Genomic DNA, 26,322 nt, shown 5'->3' with positions numbered 1-26,322 from the left:
CCTATGTTCTCTAAGTAAGGTTCAACAAGTTTATCCTCCTAGTGCTCATACCTCAAGACTAGACAGGTTCCATTTTTTAACCTCCACTCACACTCAATACTCCTAGACACAGGAATCCTGTTAGGCATTTACCAGCAACGGTTCAAAAGACAGTAAAGAGGAAACCAACTGGTGGTGATATGGCTGAGAGAGATGCTAGTTGTGCAGAAAAAAAACCCCAAAACACAAAAAACAATGGTTTTACTTCTAAAGAATGGAGGGCAAGGCAAAAGTGACTCAAGTCTAGCCAACCCGAGTCCACAGAGAATGGTTGATGATTTACTACTCCGTTGCACACAACAGCTAACACCAGAGAGTCCTTTGGAAAGAGGAACAGTTATCAGTTTATTTGCCTCTCGGCTCCAAACACATCTTTCACCGCCTGCACTGCAATGTGAGAGTTCAAGCTTTTAAAGGTTTCTCTTTTGCCAGCTGGCACAATACTAAGCTCTGTCAGTAGAGGGCGCTAGAGGATGACGTGGCTTCTCTGGTTCTGGTGCGCTCTTCTCAGCAGGTCTTTGCTGGTCCACGGCTCCTCTAGCGCTCAGTGCCCGGAGCATGGGCAGCTTCTCCTGCTCTGGGCTCCTGCATCACCAGTCAGCTGCCTAGCCCTTGACCTCTGTAGTGTATGGTGATCAGCAGCGTCCAGCAGCTGGTAGTTTCACCTGTTCCTAGCCAGGCAGCTCAAGCAGTTTCGTGGCCGAGTCCCTTCCACAAGACACCTTTCTATGAGTAGCTTCTGCTAGCACCCTACAGGGAGGATTTCTGGCAAGTTTAGAGGGCGGATTTCCAGTAAGCCCCACCTATGCAGTATCCCAGTGACGCCTCTGCCATCGAGTGAGCCGTCAATGTGCCCTTTTCAGAGTCTTGGCTAGGGCGGGTGGCTCTTTGGGTACGCTCAGCGCTAGGGGTAGTGGCTACTCCTTACATCTGTTATTCCTGTATTTTAAAAAATATATATTCTCTTCATTTTCTTATTAGGCAATCCCTCATTACTCTAATCCTGTTATAATTAATGGTAAAAGGATGGTAGAAGGGTCATTAAGAAAGCCCAATGCTTTACCATGAGATTTATGTTAATTTGATTTTCAAACAGATTTTGAAAGGGTATTCACCATTGAAGGGAATAGCACAGAAATTATACCTAAGCCTATTGCATGTAAATATTAAACTATACAAATAAATGTACCTGAAAATAATACCTTCTTCTTTTACTTCACCAAAAAGAAGTTTTGTTTGCATTTGATTGATAGGGAGGATAATAGCTAATAATGGTTTGGACTGTGGATTATAGAGAAAGTCTTTTCCTGAAAAATACTGTATGTCCTCTTCAGGCAGATCCTATGGAGATGAGAAATCCAGCCCATTTAGAAGAGGCTAACTCCTGAAATACTGAGATGAGTGCTCCCATTCTTGCATCTAGGGGGCTATTGCTCACCACTGGAGCAGACAAGGGTGCCCTCGAGCATCTCAGTCTCACTTGCAATCTAGTCAAAGACAACAAAGTTCGAACTTTCCTGCTATCCTGCAGAATAATGAGATTTTTGAAGTCTTTCCCACTTAAAACATAGCATAAGTGCAATTAAAAAAGGCAAAGGAGAAATTCTTGTCTCTTCAAATCAAACATTCAGCTTATTGGTTGCCAGGCCATCGTGACCTTTTGTTGGTATCTGTTAAGCAGAAGGCGTGACCTTTTATTGATAACTTAGGAATGCCTGTCTATACTTGCCTAGACATCAGCCTATTAAGTATAGACCACATGACTGGAGGTCACCCTTGAAATGTTGATTTCTGAAGAAACAAAAAAGGTAACTAGTTGAATGATGCATGAGAGAAGTTGGAAGCTTCTGATTTATCAATAGAACCCAAAATTCACAACCCAAAGGAATTAGAGTTTCAATCATAACTGTTGAACCCTAACACACACTACTTGTTACAAGGTGAGCCTGCCAAAAAATTTTACCTATTCAGAGTTCTATTAATAACACAATCTAACCAAGGAATCTGCTCTCCCTTATAATTTATTCCACCAGAATTTATTAATAATCCTAATCATAACTCTGTAAAGTACCAAAGATCAAAGAGGCTAGGTACATAGTTTAGAGACAGAAGTTGTAGAACAAGAATCCAATGCTCCCGCCCCGCATATTACCTTCACTGTACTAAGCTGTATTTCCTAGAAATAAATTTCAATTCTCCTATATTAAATGATTAAACCCCCAGGAAAAAATAGAAAATTCTTCTTCTAATATTCATTTCTAGTCTACTTTTTACGAGAGAAGGCATGATTTACTACCAGATACATTCTCTTGTGTGTTATGGATATAAAGCTCAGGAATTAGTGTTATAATTATTACTTAAAGAAAAGCCCAAATGAGTACACCAAATTGTAGCTTAATTCAAATAGTATTCAATCCAATACTGCATCCAAAAGAACCTGTTAGTATATGTTACTCTGCTTGTTAAATGGACCAAGTGACTACAGGAGAAAAAGCACAGATAGAACAGCATTTAAACAGTGGAATATATGCCATCTTGTGGTGAGGTGAGGAAATGCAGCAATTGTTCAGCAGTTCTAAATACTGTAACTCTCCTGAGCATTATTTCTTCACATTAACATTGCTACTCATGTGAATAGCCAATAACAATATAAGTCCTATTTTTTCTATAACCCATTCACAACAATTTTGCTTGACAGATTATCATTAAGTAAATTGTAGGGGCATTAATATCCTCCTAAATTTGCCAAATCTTGCTAGCTTCCTTGCGAAAATCAGTTCTCAAAAGATTGCTTCTGTATCCACCTGACCTAGGAGTTTTAGTAGGCATCATACTGCACCAAAAGGCTCAAAGGCAACCTATGATGTTTAAAGAACACCTGAAGGGCGCCTGGGTGGCTCAGTCGGTTAAGCATCTGCCTTCAACTCAGGTCATGATCCCAGGGTCCTGGGATTGAGCCCCACGTCGGGCTCTCTGCTCAGCAGAGATCCTGCTTCTCCCTCTCCCTCAGCCCCTCCCCCTCCTCTCCTCCTCCTCTCTCTGTCTCTCTCTCTCTGAAATAAATAAAATCTTAAAAAAAAAAAAAAATAAAGAATACCTGAAGATCCAAGACTTTCCCCCTGAATCACTTTGGCCTTATCTACCACCCTTTACCTGACATGGTAACAATAGCAGCTGACACTTACTGATTCCTGTATTTCTTTTAAGTACTCTCTACACCCAACGTGGGGCTCGAACTCACGACGCCGAGACCAAATCACATGCTCTGTGGACTGAGCCAGCCAGGCTTCTTTAACAGCGGCAGCTAACACTTACTGAGCATTAACTATGTATCAACTCAATCCTTCCAATAACCTTATGAGGTAAGGACGACTATCATCTTCCTCATTTAAATCAAAAAGGAATGGAGGCACCGAGGTTAGTAACTTACACAAGATTATGGTGAAGAAAAAGAGATCTTACACTATTGAAATGTACTACTTGTGATAGCACACAAATCAAAGTTTTTATTTAAACCTTGAAAACCCATGTCATTTATATCACCATATAAATAAGAAATGTTATGAATCCCAGAGAACAGAGAAGCTTCAGAAAGATTTTTACTGAAGGCACTGGAACCGAAGACGCAGGTAAATTACTTCAATGTAAGAATGTCAGAAACTCCCTCTATTTAGACAGAATGGTAGAAGGACAAAGATTAGTTATTATAAAACTACCTTATAGTACCAGTGCTGACTTGGAGAAAGCATTCACCTATGTCATGAGGAAATGTCAAAAATTAAGAACAAAGCAACATCTTCATTAAATTAAAGGACCACTGTTTTGCTTTGTTTTTTTTCCCGAGTTGAGGTCTTAATTTCAAGGTACATTTTTAAAAAATGAAATGCTAGTGAGAACTGATAGCTACTCTACCCTGATCAGGAACATGATTCTTCCAGGTTTATATAATCTCAGTTTAGGCTCAATGTCTTTTAGCCACATGGCACGCCTTTCTTCTCCTGCGAAGAAATGAAACTAGGATAGTCACTATTGTCTCAGCAACTGAACTGCATGAATCTGCAAGTCATTTCAAAAGATAATTTTGAGACATGGAAAAGGAAGCTGTAAGGTTGTGTAAAATTTCTATCCCTTGGACTAGAAATCATGTTTCTTTTTTAAAGATTTTATTTATTTATTTGACAGAGAGAGACACAGCAAGAGCAGGAACACAAGCAGGGGGAGTGGGAGAGGGAGAAGCAGGCTTCCCGAGGAGCAAGGAGCCCGACGCGGAGCTCGATCCCAGGACCCTGGGATCATGACCTGAGCCGAAGGCAGATGCTTAACCGACTGAGCCACCCAGGTGCCCCTGCTTGTGTTTTTTAATTAACATTTTGGGGTAATGTTCACATGGTCCAACATTCGAATCTCCATGAAAGCAGCCAATGCCCCAATGCTGCATTTCATTATCATCTTTCCTAGATGTTATTTGTATAATCAATTTTGTCTTTTTACGCACAAAAAAAAGGTAGTATGTCATGTATTCCACCTCTTCCTTCTTTCCCTTAATGGTAGATGTTGAGATTTTTCCATATATAGCATGTACTTCTCATACTTGCTATGGCTCTATTCTTTCAGAACTATCATTCAACTCCTCCTCTACATAACATTTAAGTCATTTTAATCTTTTATTTCAAACGATGTTGCATAATGAAGATTTCTGAAAGCCATTTGCACAAGTGTGTTAAATTTCTCAAAATGAAATTTTGAATCCGATTATTTGTAATTTTTAAAAAAGATTTGAGTGTGCACGAGCAAGTGCAGGGGGAAGGGCAGAGGGAGAGGGAGAGAGCATCCTGAGCAGGCTCCCCGTAGAGCGCAGGGCTCGATCTCACAACCCTGACATCGTGACCTGAGCCCAAACCTAGAGTCAGTCACTTAAGCGACTGTGCCACCCAGGCCCTCGATTTTTATTTGAAATTTTGATATAGGATGTTAAATTAAGTCATTATAGGTTATAGTGACTCACACGCTCTATTACAATGTATGACAATTTCCTCATCCTCTTGCTAACACTTGTTTTTCAAGTTTATGATAGGTTTAAAAAATGGGTCAAAAAATAAAAATCACCTTCATAGATTTTAATTTGCATTTCCTAAGTCGTTCAAGATCTTTTTATATTTAATAACTATTTGTATTTCTTTCCCAGTGTTCATATCCTTCATGCACTTTTTCAGTCCTTCTCTACTAAGTAGCTTTAGATATTAGCCTTTTGAACTGTGGCCAAATTGTAATTCTTTCTGCACACTGCTCCCTGCCGTGTTTTCCTCAACTTAAGTGTTGTTAGCCTCAGTTTTTTTTTTAGTCAAATATATCAATTGTTTCGTCTATAGTTTGGAGTCAGACTTTATCTACTCCAATTACATTTTTAAGTCTCTTATAGTTTCTAGTACTTATGGTCTCACTTTCCCTTTCCAATTTAAATTCAATTCTTCTGGTGGAAGGTATAAAACTTTTCCTATATGACTATCGATTATCCCAGCACTCCTTAAGGAATAACCCTTTCTTCCCTCACCAATCTATTTATCCATTATTTCCAAACGTATATTGATATTTATCTACTGTTACACTGATCTCTCTCATTATACACCAGAACTATAGCTTCTCTATAATTTTATTTCTAGAAATTTTTGTTATTGCTATTTTGTAAACAGGGTCCTTGTTCTTTCAGCAGTTGTTTGGAGGTTGTACCAAGTCACTTAGGCTGAATGTGCTTGTTTCATAATTCTCTTGAAGCTTCAGTTATACATAATGCTTGTATTTGTAAATAGGAAAACAAAATGTAAATGTGCCCAAGGAGGTTCATTATGGTATTGAAACAGATGTTTGGTGTGTCCTTAGACACACTGAACAGTAATACATAGCAGTAAGATGAATTACACTTGTTCAACAGGGGTAAATCACAATGTAAGAACCAAGTTACAGAAGTGTATGTATGTGATACTTCTTGTTTCACAAACACTAAATATATTTCCTTAGTCCCTAAAGGACTGAGTTAATACCAGTCATAAAGGCTTAGATCCTGACGGATTTGTATCAAGAATAAAAACATGGATAAAATATCCATGAACTTCAGAGTAATGGTTACTTCTGAAAAGTGGGAAAGGGGAGTTAAATGGCAGGGTGTATAAAGAAGTCTTCAAACTGGTATATTTAAAGGCAAAAAAAAAAAAAAAACAACACTTGAAGCAAATATGGCAAAAGTGAAAAAAAGTCTATTAAATCTGAGAGGGTACATGGCTGTTCGTTACCTAAGTCCGGTTGCTTCTGTGAATGTCTGAAATATTTCTCAACACATGGGGTTATAGAGAAACATCTTCCACATCATCATCTTCTGGAATTTTATGATTTTTATCTCAAAACAATCACTGTAGGTCTAGCAAAAAAGTAATTTCACTCATTTTGACAAGTTCCTAAAACGTTTTATTTTTTCTGTTGCATATCCTAGAGTAAGTATAAATTACCCACTTGTCTGCTTTCTACCACTAGAATGTAAGCTGTGGGTGCAGGCATTTTTCCATTACCTTCAGTTGTATACGCAAGGCATTAAAATGAACAGATACTCAATAAATTGAAAAATAAACTAATTCTTTAAGTGTTTACTTTACTTCCTTGGTTTGGAAACTTGTGTGCAATAGTGGAACCTGGATGCTATGTAAAATGCAGTAAAAGGACCAGGTTTTGTCTAAATAGGTTTTATTTTAGACAGACTTAATATGAATACACGAAAATTCTGATCAAACACAACCATACAATTCCTTTTCTACTTGGTACATAGTGGGGTTAGCAACAAAGTCACATATTGCTCAGTATGGAAGACAGTTTCCTTCTCTGATTATGATTTCTTCTTTCAATTCAGAATTTTCATTTCCAATTTTTGGGAATCTTTGGTTCAGCTCAAATATAATTCCTGTATTTCAATCGCACAGCTTGTATTATTAATGTAGAGAGAAATTATAATGAGATGCCAATCTTCATGGGTAGTGACTGGCCAAACTATAAAAAACAAGATGGTAAAACTGCAATTGCATTAAGAAATAAGTACTGTAAAATACTCTTTCCTGAACAGTAAATGGATGTCCTTGAAGTTGTAATCAGTTATCTTTCACTCCTAGTGTATTCTAATTGTACAGAAAGTCATGTTATTAGCCCCCGAGAAAGGATTTCATGTTGTAATAAACAGACAAAAGACAATCCAAGTACAATTTTTTAATAAAGATAATTACAAAAGATGGAAAATCAGCTCAGAAAGGCCAATTACTTCTTTAATAGATCAGTTTTTGACATAATAACTCACATCAATTTTAAATACTATCACATAAAGCATGGTGGAGAAAAGAAATTTTGCTTCATAATTAGAAAACTCACAATAAAACTTGCCAAGAAAAACAAAAACAAAAAAAGCCATTTTGAAAATAAATACAGTCCATGCCAAAGTAGTATAAAATGAAGCCAGAAGTCTTCAAAAAGAAAAAATTTTTCTTCCCAATATTTTCTCACTCTTTTATGGTTTCTGAAATTGGTGAGACATTCAAATTCAAGGGTTGCTGAGCTGTTCTGATTTGGCTCTGTTAAAAGAGGCAACATAAAAAATATTAAGGTCCTGTAGGGTCATGCCCAGAAACACACGATAATGCCTTGTTTTTGGAGTACTAACTCCCTTAATCTTTCCAGTGATTTTACAATCTCTTCCAAGTTACCCTACAAATGCTAGCACAAAATTATATGTGGTCAAGTATTTATATGCTTTCTGAGATAAAAACTTCAATAATGATTTTGCTAAACATAACTGCATCATGAATTGCGTTATGCTAGCCCAGTGTTTAAATTTATCCATCTCCCAACACTAAAAAAATTCACAGATATAGAAATTAAGAGAACCATGAAAAGATCACATAAAGTTAAAAGCAAAAGGTCTCAGATACATTACATACAAGAGTACAAACTGATTTATGTTCAGTTATACAGTATTATTTCGAGTCTTTATCATTTTTTAAGGCAAGCTACGTAAGTAACAGATGAACAGCCAACACATAAACTGATGGTTAAGATGGCATATATTCCCTTATGCACCAATATGGACTAAAATTTAGAGCACCTCATACAACTTACTGATGCTCTCAAGCAAGTTCAGTCCAGCACTTCTCAAAAGAATACACACATACACACCCAAAGTAAATGTATTTATTATTTTTATAATATATAAAAATTACTAGATGAAGAATATAATTTACCCTTTGGTATCTGTTTTTTCACCACTACTGTCCTTGGATTTATCTTCTTCCTTAACATCTAAAAACAAAAATTGGGAAGAGATTAAAGCCTATTTTAAAATACAAAATATACACACTTTAAAATATACTTGAAATATAAAAAGTTGTCATATACAATATTACTATTCATGAGTTCAGTAACTATAGAAGCTTTGCTAAATATGACAGAGGTTCAAGGGGTCAACGTGACAACATAAGTCCTGCCCTTCTGAAGTTCTGTTTCCCTTATACTACAATATTACAGCTGGGATATGTGCTGTGGAGAAGTTCAGCCTACAGATATGAGCACAGCACTGAGGGAGGTTGGGAAAGGCTACCACAGCGAAGTGACATTTGTGAAGAGTCCTAAGAATGAACAGCTTTTGGGTGGGAAAAGGGATGAAGTAACCTGAACAGCAGGAAAACTTAAAAGGGACTTCGAGGCAAGACAGAACTTTTTTTAAAGATTTTGTTTATTTATTCATGAGAGACAGAGAGAAAGGGAGGCAGAGGGAGAAGCAGGCTCCCAGCAGAGAAGGGAGCCCAATGCAGAACTCGATCCCAGCATCCTGGGATCACGACCTAAGCCACAGGCAGATGGTTAACCAAGACTGAGCCACCCACGCACCCCAGGCAAGACAGAGCTAACAGTTTAGAAGGAAGAACTGAAAGACCACTGGGACTGAAGTATTGTGAGAAGAGAGGAGAATTAGGTTAAGATAACCCAGGGGCACAGTAGAGGCTAAATCCTCCTGCTTACACCACTCACTTTTAACCCAGACTCTGTAAGTCTTAAAACTTTACCATTCTAATAAAAATAAATAAAATGGTAACATTAACACTACAAACTCAAGATTACTAAAACAAAGTAGCCCAAATGTGCTGAATTTCTTTAAAGAAACATATGAACTGAAGTTGTGAAGCAATGACCTAACAATAAAGATATCTGATTATAAACATTGTTATTAAGCATTCTACATAGACATTTCAGGGGACTGGTCTCACTTACAATACAATAAATGTGTGTGACAATAAGGATACTATGACTTTTTTTCAACTTCTGGCTTAATTTTGGATATGTAAACTTAGTAATTTCAAAGGGCCAAAAGAGAACTGGGAAAGGGAGGAAGAAAAAAGAAATGGCCCCAACTTTAGGTTCTGATTTACAGATTTTTAAAAAAAGTTTTCTATAGTAGTATTTCTTTACGTGTAAGACAAAGGATTTTAAACAAAGAAGAGCCACCACAAAATAATTTTTTTTAAATTATCATTATCAGCAGCAGCAGTTTTGAGGAGCTAAATACTAAGAGATTAATCCACTACGAGGTCATTAAGCCAGATCAAAGGGTACTCTCATTTTTAGCTAGAATAGCAATGACAGACAAGTAGCACCCTAGTGAAGGTGCTTTCCCATTTGGGGGGGGGGGAAGCACAAAAAAGCTAAAGATTTTTAAAATGAGAAGAAACTCCAAAAATGACAAGAATATGTACTGATGGTGAAAGAAATGAAAAATACTAGAAAAGCCCTACAGCTAAAGCTAAGCCCTCCTTACCTCAGACATAAGTGGAATTTCTGGATGTCAATTAGTATGTAGCGGATTGGAGCTTTCATTGTGATACATTCAAAAGTTAAAATTATAAAATGGTAGAGAATGGTAGCCTACAGTGGAGTGAATCACAAGTAAAAGAACAGAACTGGAAGTGTCAGATATGCTGGGGAATCCTAACCTCTAGTAAAAAAGAAAAAACTTCAATGTGACAGATATAGTGAAAAGGATGCTGGCCAAGTAGGTCTATCGTCTATTAGTTTTCCACATGCCACAGGGTCAAAATTAACAGCCAACTAAAACTCATCTTCATCACCATTACTTATATACAGGTATCAGGTATCCATTCAATCAAGAAACACACTAAATGTTAAGAATATAGATATTTAAGATACTGTGTTCCCTAGCCACGAGGAGCTCAATCTAGCATGGAGGCACATAAAATCCTGTAACGAGGCATTATAATTTATGTTAAATAAAATGACCAAGATATGTATAAGTGCTCTGGGAACTCAGATAAAAGGTAATAGATTCTAGTAGTAAATTTACTGCCTAAAGCATCATTTTGTCATGAGATAAGCTAGCAGCATTTTTAAGTTAAGTTATGGCATCAAAGTATTATACCTCCCCCCTCCAACCCAGCTTCCAAATACCTTCCTATCTTTCCTCAGAGTTTTTATGTTTTCACCAATTTCTGAGCAAAGTCTACTCTCTCAGCTTTTTCACAATGGTGAAACTGGTCTAAGGATAACTCTTCTTTTGTGTCTTATTCCCATCAAATAAACTTCAGGTAGTTAAAAACTATCTTAGAATTTGAGCTCTGCTCACAGACTACAAATGGATCTATAACCACTTTGTCTTCTTACCCAATCTGTATCACAGTGTGATGTTTGCTATTTTATGTCTATGTCAGCAAGAGAAGGTAAGAAGGTTTTCTGTAAGAGCAAATGTGACTAGTAACATTAACAGAGCTTTAAATAAAAAATTTAGAAGGTTAAGCACTACTTACCACATGGAAAAAAGTCATCTACCTAGCATAACCATCCCTTTAATACTTGCGCAATCGACTTCAGGATTTCATAAAAAATTGCAGTGAAGCTCATCTTAAAAACTTAAAATTAAAACACATTTACCAAAAAATAAATCTTACCTGCTTTTTTGTCCTCTGTTTCCTTCTTGTCTTCTTCAATTCTAGCTTTCTTTGCTCCTTTCTTATGATCAGCCACGTTTCTACGTCCTCCTTCTCCTTCATCCTCGGAGTCTGAGAATTCTTCATCACAAGCTATCCGTTTGTCTGATGCTCGAACTGATTAAAGATTTTAATAAAAGTTCAAAAAGGCAGTTACAGGTTTTGTAATTGTTACACACTCATGTAAAATGTACCAACCAATTTCCACATCTAAAAGTACAGGATAACAGATGCTTAATAATCTTAAGATTAGAACTGAATGCATGGTTTGTTCATATACTGAAAATTTAGATTGGATCTAGGAAGAAGTATAATTCAAAGAAACATGAAAAACATCTGGGGAATCTCACCAAAAAAAATTTGGAGGGAAAAACTATTTTTTACTAACAGGAGGTAGGGATAATGTCTTTACCTAAGGAGTGACCATTTATTTCAGAGCTAAAAGGAGATGTAGATAGACAACATTAAAAATATCATTAATATCAAGTATGTTAGAAGGTCTACACCACAACAGATACCATTATATTACAACTCTAGCAATCAATATTAAGTGGAATGAGAGGCTAGAGAATCAAACAGGTGTTTAATGTTATTGAACTCATTCTCCTTTGGATAAATGGTATTACTTTCCAATTCATTCCCAAATATACATTAAAAAATTTTTTTTTTCTGAGAGCATGCATGCACACATGCATGTGGGGGTGGGTAGAGAGAGAGGGAGAGAGAATCCCAAGCAGGCTCCAAACCCAGTGTGGGGCCCAACGTGGGGCTCGATCTCTCGACACTGAAATCATGACCTGAGCCAAAAATCAAAGAGTCAGATGCTTAACCGACTGAGCCACCTAGGTGCTCCTATACAGAGTCACATGAACTAAAAAACAATGACGCTCAAATCAGGCTTTAAGGCATAAGATGTTAAATCTAGGGGCGCCTGGGTGGCTCAAGTCGTGATCCCAATCCCTGGGACTGAACCCCGCATCAGGCTGCCTGCTCTGCGGGGAGCCTGCTTCTCCCTCTCCCTACTGCTCCCCCTGCTTGTGCTCTCTCTCTCTGTCAAATAAATAAAATCTTAAAAAAAAAAAAAAAGTTAAATCTATGTAAGATTAAAAATGGGAAAAAAAGGACAATAATATTAGTGTCCTCATGAAACATAACCCATAGTGAATTTCTTGGACCACTAAAACCTTTAATCTGTAGTGATATTTTTAACAAATCAGAAGAATGTAACAGAATACACATCAAGGCATTATCTTACTAGAAATTCTCTTGTCTGGATCTTCTCCATCTTCATCTCCGCTGTCTTCATGGACAGCATCTTCTGGAATAGCTTGCATCTGGACGCCAGGTGCATGAGGTAACATGCGTAAATTTTCAAATAAACGCTGTCTAAATTACACATGCAAATTTATTAGAAAAAATTCATTTCTTTTCAAGTTCCTCTTAAATGTAAGAGGAAACATTAAGCAAAAATTTCATCTTTTATCTGACTTAACCTATGAGTTGAAATAATAACATAAAAGCATGATACTTCACAGACTATCATTAACCCATCTAATCCTCAAAATTTAGAATGTAGGTTCTATTTCATCCCCCCATTTCAGTGATGAGAAAATACAACCTAAAGGCAAATTAACCTGCCAAATGTCACAAAACTAGTGTGTGGCAGAGAGAGAGAGAGGACACAAACTTGGGTCTGTGTACTACAATAGCTCTCTAAACACTTTGTTCTTGGAGATAAAGCTTTTCCAAAATGTTTCGAAAAGGAAAATTTCATGTAAAGCAAGAATGTATACAATTTACAGTGCCCTTTGAAACTTAAAAATCCATAAGTAATAGAAAATGGAAATATTTTTGAGCTATGAAGCCCATACATTTTATCTCAGAAAAAAACAAAGAAATCAGTCATCTTAAGGTTTCAAATGCTTTTGAAAAAGACAAAGGAAACATCTGCTATATAAAAATAAAGATGAAATGTTATCAAATCATTTCAATGATCTCTTACTTTATCTTTTCCATATATTCTGGAGTGTTCTGGTTTGTCATGTTTGAAGGACTAATATGCAGTTTGAAGTCCGGGCCAAAATACTCAAAGTAATCATTATATGGCAATTCTATTAAAAACAATTAAATAAAGTGACATATTAAAAGCTCAGTTTTCACACAAACCCATGCACAAAATCCAGATTCAAGCTGTGAAATATTCCCCAAGAAAACTTTTGTAAGTGACTGCTCTCCTATTTGCATGGTTTGGAATCTACTGTAATCATCCACCTGTCCACTTGTATATACTGACAGTTCCATCCAATACAGATACCATAATAAAAACACTCACCATTGGGAATCTCACAATCAAGGGCAACTGCAGTCTCGTATGTCCAACATCGAGCAACATTACGAATTGTGTAGCCACCTCCCCCAAGCATCAGTAATGGTAAATTGAAAGTTTTTACAACTTCTACACATTTAGCATGACCTGAGACAAAAAAAAAGATTTGGGTAACGACAAATCTAAATACTTTAACAGTTTGAAAAATAAGTTTTAAAAAGATAATAAATGCAAACAAAAAGTTTTATTCAACCAAAACAGCTTTTCTAAGTATTTAAAGAATATGTAAAAATTTCAAGAAATTTCTAGTCTAAAATTTTTTAAATACCTTTCACACAATGATATATAAAACACAGTAAGATATAAGTGGCTATTTTAATTCACTTTTCTATTAGTGTCCCTAATAGAAAAGTGAATTATACAACTAAATTAAGATTAAAAATATGAACAGAACACTTATCTTTATTAACATAGGAAGACATTATGTCGTATGAAGATCCTATGTTCATGTGTGTGACATTACATGGGGAAGAAAAGGTTACAACATGCACAATCTAAATTTTACCACTTTTCCATATAAACATATGCAGACAAATTATGAAAAGCTATACAACAAAGTTTAATTGTAGGTTATCTTCAGGTAGCAGTACTATGGGTAATTTTCTTAACTTATCTAAGATTATAAAATTACTATCTATTACTATAAGAAATACTTCAACAACCACCTAAGTGTAGAAATTTGAATAGAAAGTAAACAATATAAAAATGAAATATTTCCTTTGGATAAATATGATTTTTTAATAATTATAAGTTAGTTACCAGTATTAGTAATGTATCAATCATTCAGGCATACAAATCAGTCTTTAAAGAGAAAAAACCCCTTCAATTATAGAAGAAATCCATGCTTACTGAAGAATATTTGGAAAAAATCAAAAAAGTACAAAGAAAAAACTATTTAAAACTCCATTATCCAAAGATAGTTTTTGAAGTATTTCCTTCCAATTCCTTCTGAGTTAGTAAGATTTAATGATTTTTTTCTCATGTAATTGTATATTTGTGAGCATTTCCACTGAGTATTCTTCAACTGTTGCACTATAAAATTCATAACCTAATTTCTATTACTGCTACTAGAAAAACACGGGCTTCTTATAATAGATAAAAACCACTTCGCTATTTTAAAGACAAAATAAACAGAAAGTTAGCTTTTATAGACTTCTGAGTAAAGATAGCTAAACAAAAATACTTTCCTTCTTCTCAAAACCTGATAAAAATGAGTATAAGGGAATTTTTTAAAGGCTAAAACTGAAACCTATAAAAAATGAAGAATGGCAGAGAACATACAGTAACAACATAAATGAAGGTAGAAAAGAGATGGACAAGAGGTAACGGGTTTTAAAAGACCTGAGAAATCTAAATTGAAGCTGGCAGTGGAGAAAACAGAATCAAGTTTAAGATCTGGGATTATAAATATCCTTAATGCTTTATACAACAGAAATCTAACAGTTGAAACATAGATTATTATAAAAGTAAAACACTGCAGTTTATGATTATGAATGCTACTACTTTTAAGTATCAAAGCATCAAAGCATTTTCAAAGTGCTAGGACATGAAAACAGACAGTTAATACCCATTTTGTACATTAGGAAGATCATGTCCATTTTGAGGCCAACAGAAGGTTTTCAACACACTAAGTTCAACGATAAGAAACTGCTATTTGACCACTGTTGACCTACCAAGAAAAGGGGCAATCAAGTTTGTAGGTTCAACCTAATAAAAGCAGAACAGATTATACCATTAATTCTAATGCTAACTGGTATAGAAGCAATCATAACATTAAATAAAAGACTTTAATATCTGGATTTAGTTATTTAATTCCATTTAAGTCAACAGTCATTTTAGGAAAGTTCTATTTGAGAATTCTTCACATCTTATGAGGCAATTCAATCCAAGCACATCCATTTGTTAACAGAAAATTCAAAAGCAAAACTACAAAATCATGTACAATATTCATCATTACTGATCCCCATATAACAAATTTTAAGAACTTACTAAAATTTCTACACTTGATCAAATTTAAATTTTTGGTGCTACACTCCTGATCCCCCAACACATCTTATCTTAGAAAGCTATTGAGAATGTGCTCCACCAAAATGACACAAAAATTAAGAGCAAGACAGAGGAAAGAGCAATGGGGGAGGGAGGGCATATAAAAGAGAAACAAAGAGCTCTTTTTCTACCAAGTCTATAAGGGATACTCATCCAAACAATAACAGGTCAGAAGGCTATTCTTCGAGAAAGTAAAAATGATGGAATGAATACTTGATGCACCTCAGCATTTGAAGCTATTTAGATACTGGTGGTTTAATAATGATTAAAGAGAAAGCCAAGTAATGAAAAAATTAGGCAAGAAAAACAAGTTATACAATAAAGAACAATTTGATAAGCCTTTAAAAAAGTGCTTTAATGTTGATGACTTTGTAAACACTGAATGCCACACCAAAATTCTAGTATAATTACCAGATTTAAACTGTAAAAAGGAAGATACTGGAAGGGTATATGCATGTGTTGGGGACAAAGTGGTGAAAAAGGGCTAAATCCCTCTTCTTCCATGATGGGAAGTGAATATACAAAGCTAAAATTCAAAGTAACAAAGTTTGGGGCACCTGGCTGGCTCAGTTGAAGGAGCATGCAACTCTTTTTTTTTTTTTTAAGATTTTATTTATTTTATATATAGAGAGAGAACATGAACAGGGGGAGGAGTAGAGGGAGAGAGAGAGTCTCAAGGAGACTCCCCGCTGCGCGCAGAGCCCAATGCAGGGCTCAATCGCACGACCCTGAAAGATCATGACCTGCAATAAAATCAAGAACCAGATGCTCAACCTCCTGAGCCACCCAAGAGCCCTGAGGAACATGCAACTCTTGATCTCGGGGTTTTGAGTTCGAACCCCATGTTGGGTGCAGAGATTACTTTAAAATAAAATAACATAAAATAAAAAATAAAAATAAAATAAAATAAAGTTAGTTTGCATGGTACTTGGAGAAAGATAAACACCAAAAGGAGAAACCGAAAACATTGAAAATGGCTGCCTTGGTTAGGACTGTAAGCTTTATAAAACTACTCATGTATGAATGTATCAACAAAATAAAAAATCTAATTTACTGAAACAGCATTAATTATAGTTATAAAAATCAATTCCAAATGCATACATACATTCGACAAAAACCAATGAAAAATACAAAATGTGTTAATACAGTAGGCAAAAAATTATAATGATAATTTTTACGGGAAGTTCTCGGAAAGAAAAAAAAAAAAAACATGTTCCTGGGACTATCACCCATTAAACTGCTTACCTTTGACTGTCAGATTGAAGCAACCAAGCCTATCACCAGACAGTGAGTCGGCTCCACACTGCAGCACCACAGCACTAGGCTGATACATCTCCATCACCTTTGAGATAATCTACGTGCAAGATAACAAATGTTAATATCTGTAAAATTATTTTAAAACTCCATTTTGATTTTGAAAATAATAATACTTACAGGCTTAAATATCTGCCCATAGGACTCATCATCTATACCATCTCTCATTGGAAAATTGACGGCATAGTATTTGCCTTTTCCTGCACCAATATCCTAAAACACACAAACAGTTCTTAGAAAATATTTCATAGTAAAAATGCTTGACATGTTTATTAAATATTTTTTTACAAGATTAAAAAACTAGGTAACAATATCCAATTCTGAATTCATCTTTTAGGTGATGAAAGGAAGTAATACAGAATAGGTGTAAATTCCAATATTAATGGATTGTTTTATTAAGCTGAACAGAACCAATTCCAATTAATCTGTAATGGTTATTTTGGGGAGAAAAGAATTTAACAATTATTCTATGCAATATTACATTAGGCCAAGAAATTAATCATGAACAGAATATGTAAAACTATAGAAAATAAATACTCTAAGCCAAAGAACTGTGCAGGACAACTGTCTCTATAATGCAGAATCGCTCTTGTAGCTCACATTCTGGTATAAGTTTATTTATGATGAAAGAAAAGCTCCTACTTTCCTCAAGTTTTGACAACTGCAGACTACAGCACCAAAATCTACTCTTTAATTAGGCTTGAAATAAATTTTGTTTCTATTTGTTGAATAAATTCCACTCTGGGTATTACTACTTCCCAAAGAAGCAAGAGAAACTGAGAGCTGGGTTCAGCAATATATACACACTTATAAAATACACACACATATACACACACACACACTACATATACTGTTTGTATATATATTATGCATGCGCAGATGCATGTGTATAAATGTACCTGAGTGCACACACACATCTAATTCCTAGAAGAAATGGTATAGCACAAAAATTGCTACAAAATAGTTCTTTACCTGCAACACCAAAGAACTGGCAGTAACTGATTCTTATGTCTTTTTTTTTTTAAGATTTTATTTATTTGACAGAGACACAGTGAGAGAGGGAACACAAGCAGGGGGAGTGGGAGAGGGAGAAGCAGGCTCCCCGCCGAGCAGGGAGCCCGATGCGGGGCTCGTCCCAGGACCCTGGGACCACGACCTGAGCCGAAGGCTGACGCTTAACAACTGAGCCACCCAAGAGCCTAATTCTTATGTCTTTTATGTCTCAATATACATGAATCTTTAGGATTACTAATGCTTTTGTACAAGTCTTCCTTTATCTCTGATTCATTTTAAAAAAGCATAGCTTATTTTTCAATATTAGAGTTATCATGACCCAACTTCCAAGGAAAAAAAAGTAAGTGGAATTACATATCTCCCCCCAACAATTTTTCTTGAAGAAATCTAAATGTTTATATATAACTAAATACAAACCATTCAGATGTGGATAAACTAAAGCACTGTGAATCCTTAAAATTCTGCAGTAAAAACTAAAATGCTGGAATATACTGACATGAAGAGTTCAGAACACAGAAAGCAGTCAGCACATGTCACTCTAGCTGAAAGCTGGCACCTCAGCTGCTGCCCGTGCTGCACCAAGCTTTATTCCCCCCGTATCTTACTCCTCAACTGCTCCTTTAGCGTACCCTTTTTTCCTCTACTTAGACTCCTGATCTAATAAATGCAAGCAGTTTTAACAATGACCTAAGCTCAAAGTAGCTTTCTTTTCTAATTTAGAACAAATTGGTAGGTAGAAAGGGAATGTCTATTAAATTAACATCAAAGATACACATAAGTTTTATGAAAATCTAAATATAATTCCATGTATGACTGATTTTGATTTCCTTACAAAATTTGGGGGACACTTTTATAATAACCAAAGGGAAAATATTATGATGACATTTCATATAGTAAGTGTAAAATGTTTAGTGAGTAAAAGAGAAATTGAAAGTCATTCTAAAACCTTTAAAAAACACCCATTCTCCAATACTTTCTAACAACTTCAATCATAAGAATACTGTCAGAAATGAACACAGAGGCCAGTTTCACCATTTCTGAGATTAACTAGGATTATATTGAAAAGAGACTTTCTTTAAGCTTAAAACTGGGAAGGCTTTGCTGAATTTTCACTGAGTACAACGGCTGTAGACCAAGGAATTCTACCGGTCTAGAGCAGTGGTTCTCTAACGTTAGTGTGCAGAACCAGTTCCGGAGGCCTGACAGTATGTTCCCGGGAGCTGCTGATACTGCTAGTTTAAGGGTCATACTCTAAGAAATACTGTATGTAAGTTAAGACCAAGGGGAAAAGGCACTGAAGGAGCTAACGGCATGGAACTGAAAATATACCTTTGCAATTTTAAAAGCCACATAATTTAAACTCAAATAAATTAAACAATTGACCTTCTGTCCATTTATAAGTAAAGAAAGATTTCACATCACAACTCTTACTGAAAGAGCACCATCTTGTGGTCAAATAAAAAAAACCACACATACTTGAAAAATAAGGCCACTCTTCAAACTTTTGGTTGCTAAGTAGCTATAACTACATACCACAGATATGAAAAATAACCTTAATAAAATAACTTAGAATACTGAATGCCATGATAAGAGAAATTTCCCATATAACCCAGGCTGAATTAAAAAAGGCTATTTAAATTTTTGAATGAATTTCAACATGTACATAGTCTGGTTCAAGAAAAACAAGCGAAGCAAAAAAACTTCAGGAACTTTGTACAAACAAGATTTGACCAGTGATTTTCACATTCATACAATAAAAAAGCACTAAATGGAAGAAGATAACAGAAATATAAAAGAAATAAATGCACTTAATGTAACAGGCAGGCAGGATAAGCTATGGTGTTCTTTCTCTCTCCAAATGATATAGACTACAAATTTCAGAAGCCTAAGGAAAAAGAGATTACAATTAGGCCTATTAAATCAAGACTGATTATAAAAGGAGGGCAGTACAAGAACCTAAAAGATTTAGTTACTTTCTTCCACCCATCTTTACAATCAACAGCAATGTTGGCTACTATCAAGTAGGTTTTGAAGATGCAAATAAACATCTAGAAAACTTCTTCGTGCTTCAGGGATGTTCAAAAATAATTACTCAACCAAAGAAAATGGCTGAGCAAAAAAAAAAAAGTCCTCTCAGTTATCACTAAATTTTTGCTTATAGTCAACAAAAGTGAACTCTAGCAAATGTTTTATAGCATGTAAAATGACTCAATTCTGCATACAAGTTTCAAATGAATAACTCAAGAACAGTATTAGTTTAGATAGATTATTAGCTTCCTCAGGTCTCCTAATATTTATATCATAATTCTTATTCAGACAGAAGTTCAGTCTTACCCTCAAGTCTCCTGTTCCAGGAAAGTATTCCCCATATTTATGGAATGATACAGTCATTACACGATCTGTCGTATAAAAAGCTTCTTCAACACCATCACCATGATGGATATCAATATCAATATATAGGACTCTCTGATGATACCTGAAAACGAAGCCATCAGTTAACTTTTTAAAAGGTTTTAAAAGATGGGAAGAACCACCGGTCAGAAAACCTATTTTTGAGCTCTTGCATTTCAGAATGTTTAATCCCCTTTCTTACTTTATTTCCAGCCTAAGAGACCATTCAAACATCTAAAGTTACAGGTTTGAGCCTTAGATCTTTAAGTCCTCCCTTTAGCCCCAAACTAGGTAAGAAAATGTATTTACTCTCCCCGTGAAATCTGTCCAGTTCTACATGTTCTAAAAACATACTACATGTTTCTATATATTAACAACTGAAGATTATACAGTACTTACAGGATTACTTTAAAACATCTCTCTAGTAAATTTTCAATGTTATAAAACAGTGGTTGGCAATTTATGGTGCATAGCCCAAATCTGACCAACAGAGTCTTTCTGTAAAGCCTTGAGGTAAGAATAGTTTCTACATTTTTAAATCACTGAAAAGTAAAATTAAAACAAGAGTATTTCATATGTGACAAGGGAAATGCAAATTTCAACGTCCATAAATAGTTACCGAAACATGGCCATGCTTATTTGTTTATAAATTATCTATGGCTTGTTTTGTGCTTTCAACTGCAAAGTAGAGTAGTTGTGACAGAAACCACAGCTGGTACTCTCATCACTTCCTCGTGCTGCCTGGAGCGCTACAAATTGCTGTGATGCAGTTATAGCTTGAATGCGTTTTAAGAGCCATGTATATCACCATACTGTGACATCTTATTACCATGTCAAAACAAGAGAAAAGGAAATGAACTTTGAATGTCACACTTTTATGGCATGGTGAACTGAGGATTATTTTGTTATTAAATTAAATGGCAGAGCTTTCTGTGTTTATTATATAAAGATACCACCACTATGTTAAAAGAAAATAATATAAACTGACATTATCAAACTAAGAACTCATTAGAATATTCTCAACTCACAGGAAAGCACCATTCAGCAGTTACGGGGAAAAAAAAAAAAAAGAATGTCTCATCATAGTAGACTTTCTTCACAAAAATAATAAAAAAGCTGTTAGCCAAGTAAGTTTCTGAGTGTTTCATAAGTGGCTTATCAATAGTCAATTAATTAAATCATGATTGATCACACCAGTTAAAGAAATATGTCTAGACAAATTAAGTTAAAACGTGTTTAAGGCTATAAGCATGTGGGCAAGAACCACTTCTCAGAGATGAAAATACAAGAACCAAAATCAACAGTGAATTAAAAACCAAGGCAAATAATTTCAAGTGGTTTTCCTTGGCTCTCAATGAGTTAACTGAAACATTTTAGTTGTTTATCTGAGGAGTCAAAACCAAATTTTAAATGATGGAAAAATAAGCCTCTATAAACAGTATGCATAGAATAACTACAGGCAAGAACATTTCTGATACCGAGAAAAAACTAAGTCACTACATTCTCAAATGGAATCTGCTAAGACATGTTACAACTGATAATGGTTAAAAAAAAAAAACAACTTGGTAAATTTCAATTCCTAAGTCCCTCCATAGATCTCTCTCAAACTGCAGTCAAGGAACCTTAAAACTAACTCCTTTAGTAATTTAGACATAATTATACCCATTAATAGAGAACAAAGGCCATTCCATGTGGAAACTAGGCAACTGGCTAGACTCATTCAATGAACCAATTTCCTTTAACACAAGGTTTCAAATTTTGCCTTCAAAAGTTAAAACTTACAAAATGTTAGAACATAAACTTCCAGGACCCTGTCATCTTTCATTAGTTGAAACTGTAACTCAAATCTAAATCTCCAAACTACTTCTAGTCTTTTTAAAAAGAGTATTTAATAGGAGTTTTAAACATGTATATGCACTTCTCATTCTTATTAATCCAAGGAATGGGAAAATGGCCTGTATTTCTACAACCATTTGTAATAAATCCATAGAAGACTCACCACTGAACTACTTTTAACCTACTGTTTCTTTGATATTTTTTTAAAGGTTATAGATTTATATTGTTTTAATTAAAACTTTTTCATAAGAAAAATATCAACATAAATTAACTTACTTTAGTAATTCAAGGATGGCAAGTACAATATCATTAACGTAACAGAATCCTGATGCTTCTGATTTCTTAGCATGATGTAATCCTCCAGCCCAGTTAACAGCCATATCAGTTTGTTGTCGGTTTAACTTCACAGCCCCAGCTAAAAGACAAGACAGGGTAGTCTTCCAAAGTGCTTAAAATAAAAAAATTAATACAACTAGACAAAAGCCCTATAGGAAAGAGTATGCCATGTATAAGTAAAAGAGTTTAAAATTACAAAAAGATAAGGATCATTGTCTGGGACACTGACAACAGTTTTTCCTTGGATAAATATTATCCTATAGATGTGATCTGATTAAATAAGAGTATTTATGGAAAGTGGTAACTAGAAGAGAGGAGAGAAATCTCTAAGTGAAAATACAACAGAAGTAAGAAACAAAAAGTCCAAGTCATTATGCTCATAAAGCATGGGGTTTATTTATTTTTAAAGAAAGAAGGTTACTACTTTTATTATTTTTTTAAAAGTAAGCTCTATGCCCAATGTGGGACCTGACCTCATGATTCCTAGATCGAGTCACATGCTCTACCAACTGAGCCAGTCAGGTGCCCCAAACATGTGAATTTTTAAAGACAATTGTACTACTATAAACATACAGACTACTTTTTGTTATCAAAATCCACTACCACTAAAAACTTTTGCTTTAAACAAATAACCCAAAAGTTACATACCAGGTTTAAATCAATTTTTAGATCTGAATCAGCACACTTACCAACTGAGCCACCAGTCGAAAGCTGACAAAACTCAAAGAGTCCATCAAACACTGGACAATCCTCTCCAACATTAACTGTGAAAGATGGATTTCAATTAGAATCCATTCTATGAATTAATGAAAGGTTTTCTTTCAAAAACGATTTCTTACAAATACTTTTTTATTTGATGCAATCATAGAACACACATCATAGAAGAAATCTAAACTTTTGCTATTTAAAAATATAATTTATCATTTTATCCAAGGTAATTAAAATGTTATATACGAAACACCACCACCAAATCTTACCAGGATTATTTATAGAATAATCTCGGCTCTATTACTAAAAAAATAGCCATCAAAATATAAAAGGCATTTGATTTATTTAATTAAAACATGCACTTAAATTTGAGGCATTTCTCCTTAAACATACAATAAATTAATCAGGATTCTAAAAAATTTAAGCAACTTTAATTCCTTTATGATTTACTTTCTCTAAAACTTCTTAAATGCACAGAACATCCATTAACTTTGAAATATATTTTACTGAGCACTAAAAAGATAAAGCAGCTAGTTGCCTACCCAATCTTAAAGGATGGTAGGAATTAACTAGGTTCTTAACAGCCAAGACATACAAGGAAGGGGTATATAAAGCACAAGGAAACGACACATACAGATACATGACACATCGCAATGTATTTAGTTCCTTAGTACTGACAGGATAAAAGGGACATATTATGTACCTGACCCATTCTCAGCCTCTTCCCACCCCCCAAATTATTACCTCTTAAAAAACAGGGGTAATTATTTTACATAGCTTTGTATACCCATAATTTATTAGCACTATAATGAATGGATTTTAGTTTCTTACCGCTCAGATATAATCATAATCTTAATATAATTCAGTATTATGTATTAAATCAATCCTGTTAATTCACTTGCCCTATCTACCCATAACTTTTAATCCAAGGCTGAATCTCCATCAAAAAAACAGGGATAAGTAATACATTCTATTTACATTATAGCATTTTATTGAGTAAATGAAATAATCTATAGTAGAAATGTATACAAAATTCTATATATGTGTAAGATGTCTAGCAACTACACGAATTTAGTATTACTGAAATTGTTTTTTTAAAAAATCATCACTGAAGACTACAGAAGTCTACAGAACAGAAACACTGATGAGAATGAACTTCAGTATCAAGCTTTAAAAAAAAAACTGTTCCAATCATTTTATGATAACATTTTGCGTTCCTTTTTCAAGCCAACCAATTGCTAACAATAAAATACTTTTTATCTATATAAAAAACTATAGAAGAAAATCAAAAGCTTCACTAACAAAGGGAAGAAACAGATTATATATTACAATCCACATTAACTAAAGCACACAAATAGAAGATAAGAAATATATATACCAGGCTAAGGCCAACCGAATTACTTTTTTTTTTTAAAAAAAAAAAGCAGGGGAGTGAGGTCTCCCCACCAATATCCATCATCCCAAAGTTAACAAGGGACCAAAACAGAGTAGAGGAACATTCAAACAGCTCTTTGGCAGTCTGGCAGACCAATAGGCTTCAGGTAGATTTTTTTTTTTAAAGATTTTATTTATTTATTTGACAGAGAGAGAGATAGCGAGAACAGGAACACAAGCAGGGGGAGTGGGAGAGGGAGAAGCAGGCTTCCCGCCGAGCAGGGAGCCTGACGCGGAGCTAGATCCCAGGACCCCGGGATCATGACCCAAGCCGAAGGCAGACGCTTACCAACTGAGCCACCCAGGCACCCCTAGATTTTGTTTTTTAAAGATTTTATTTATTTATTTATTTGAGGGGGGGGTGGAGAGGGAGAGAGAAAATCTCAAGTTGACTCTGTGCTGAGTCCGGAGCCTAACTCAGGGCTTGATCTCAAGACCCTGAGATCAGGACCTAAGCTGAAATCAAGAGTCAGACGCTTTACCAACTGAGCCACCCAGGAGCCCGTTTTTATTTATTTATTTATTTTAATTTAAAATAGCTTTCCGAGTCGCCTGGGTGGCTCAGTTGGTTAAGTGTCTGCCTTCAGCTCAGGTCACGATCCCAGGACCTGATCCCAGGACCCTGAGATCAAGCCCTGCATCAGGCTTCCTGCTCAGCGGGGAGTGTGCTTCTCCTTCTCCCTCTGCCTGCTGCTTCCCCTGCTTGTGCTCTCTCTCTTCTCCATCAAATAAATAAATAAAATCTTAAAAAAAATTTTTAAAAATAAGTAAAGTAGCTTTATTAGTATTTTTACATTGACTTTTCAAACCAATAATTAGTTTAAAAAAGTATTTTAGATCAGGCAGTATACCTAGATTTGGGTAACTCTAATGATAAGCTTCTAAGAATACTCGTTTATACTTATCAATACTAATATATACTTTTAACACAGAAACGTACATCTCTGCATCTGCTTACTATACTCAGACATGTTATCTGGTCTTATTGAACGTAGAAATTTGATGTACTCATCACTGTGGTATTTTGTCATTTCTTCAGCAGTGGCTTTATGGGGCCTCTGTGAAGAAAAACAAATGTCAGAATTGTGGAACTACAACTGGTTATATCAGAGTCATCAAACACAAAGTATACAATTTCCCCTAATAGTCCTCTCAAAAAAACTAGGTCTACCAGAACAAAATAAATTCCAAAGCTAATCCAAATTTATACATGTGTGTTTTAGAAAACAGTAATCAATTCCAAAGCTAATTCCTACTCCTTTAAAAGCATTAGACAGGTATGACCCCAACTATATATAATATTAATTACTCCTTTTATTTTAGTGGAAATGGGTCAATGCTTATAAAGTTGAATCTGTGTTCAGAAACTCTACTTTCTCTCATTTTCCATCATAAACCTTCTGTTCTATAACCAGTGAGAATGAGACTCATTCTCAATTATAAGTCTTTGTTCATGATCTCTCTTCCTTTCCTTTGCCTATCCTTTGCCTTGTTCCCAAGAGCTCAATTTCATTCACACACTTCTCCCAAAAGGCTTCCAGGAAGACCTATCCAACTCCTCTTCTGTAAATGTTTATATTTGAAAGAAAGTAACCCATAGACACCTAATATTGCTAACTGCTTCAAGTCTTTCTTTTCTCCTCAAACAGGCAAGAATTGTTGTGTCTTGCATTTGTTTATATATACTTCCATTAGTGCACAAGCATTTAAGGCGGTTGTATCCTAAACGTTAGCTGTACTGTGCATGCCCACTGACAGATTGTTCCATATGCCAATAAATATTTGTAGAATTTT

At 35.1% G+C, this 26,322-nt stretch overlaps 1 protein-coding gene across 1 annotated transcript in view; it reads right to left on the bottom strand.

The window, feature by feature from the left end:
* Positions 1 to 6,762: 6,762 nt before the first annotated feature.
* The window catches only part of HDAC2 (histone deacetylase 2), a 30,120-nt gene continuing 10,560 nt past the window's right edge, over positions 6,763 to 26,322 (bottom strand). Inside the window, exons 3-14 of the mRNA XM_032408034.1 lie at positions 25,469 to 25,586; positions 23,076 to 23,150; positions 22,327 to 22,465; positions 20,158 to 20,299; positions 16,930 to 17,022; positions 16,741 to 16,849; positions 13,396 to 13,536; positions 13,066 to 13,174; positions 12,319 to 12,449; positions 11,025 to 11,180; positions 8,310 to 8,367; positions 6,763 to 7,643 (exon numbers count right to left, since the gene is read on the bottom strand). Coding sequence (XP_032263925.1) covers positions 7,613 to 7,643; positions 8,310 to 8,367; positions 11,025 to 11,180; positions 12,319 to 12,449; positions 13,066 to 13,174; positions 13,396 to 13,536; positions 16,741 to 16,849; positions 16,930 to 17,022; positions 20,158 to 20,299; positions 22,327 to 22,465; positions 23,076 to 23,150; positions 25,469 to 25,586 — 1,302 coding nt within the window. The 3' untranslated portion in view covers positions 6,763 to 7,612. The remainder of the gene's footprint in view (positions 7,644 to 8,309; positions 8,368 to 11,024; positions 11,181 to 12,318; positions 12,450 to 13,065; positions 13,175 to 13,395; positions 13,537 to 16,740; positions 16,850 to 16,929; positions 17,023 to 20,157; positions 20,300 to 22,326; positions 22,466 to 23,075; positions 23,151 to 25,468; positions 25,587 to 26,322) is intronic.

This window comes from Phoca vitulina, unplaced genomic scaffold, assembly GCF_004348235.1.
Source record: "Phoca vitulina isolate PV1807 unplaced genomic scaffold, GSC_HSeal_1.0 scaffold9, whole genome shotgun sequence".
Classification (NCBI taxonomy): Eukaryota; Metazoa; Chordata; class Mammalia; order Carnivora; family Phocidae; genus Phoca; species Phoca vitulina.
Note: the sequence above shows the minus strand (reverse complement) of the source record. Positions and strands in the feature narration are given on the sequence as shown.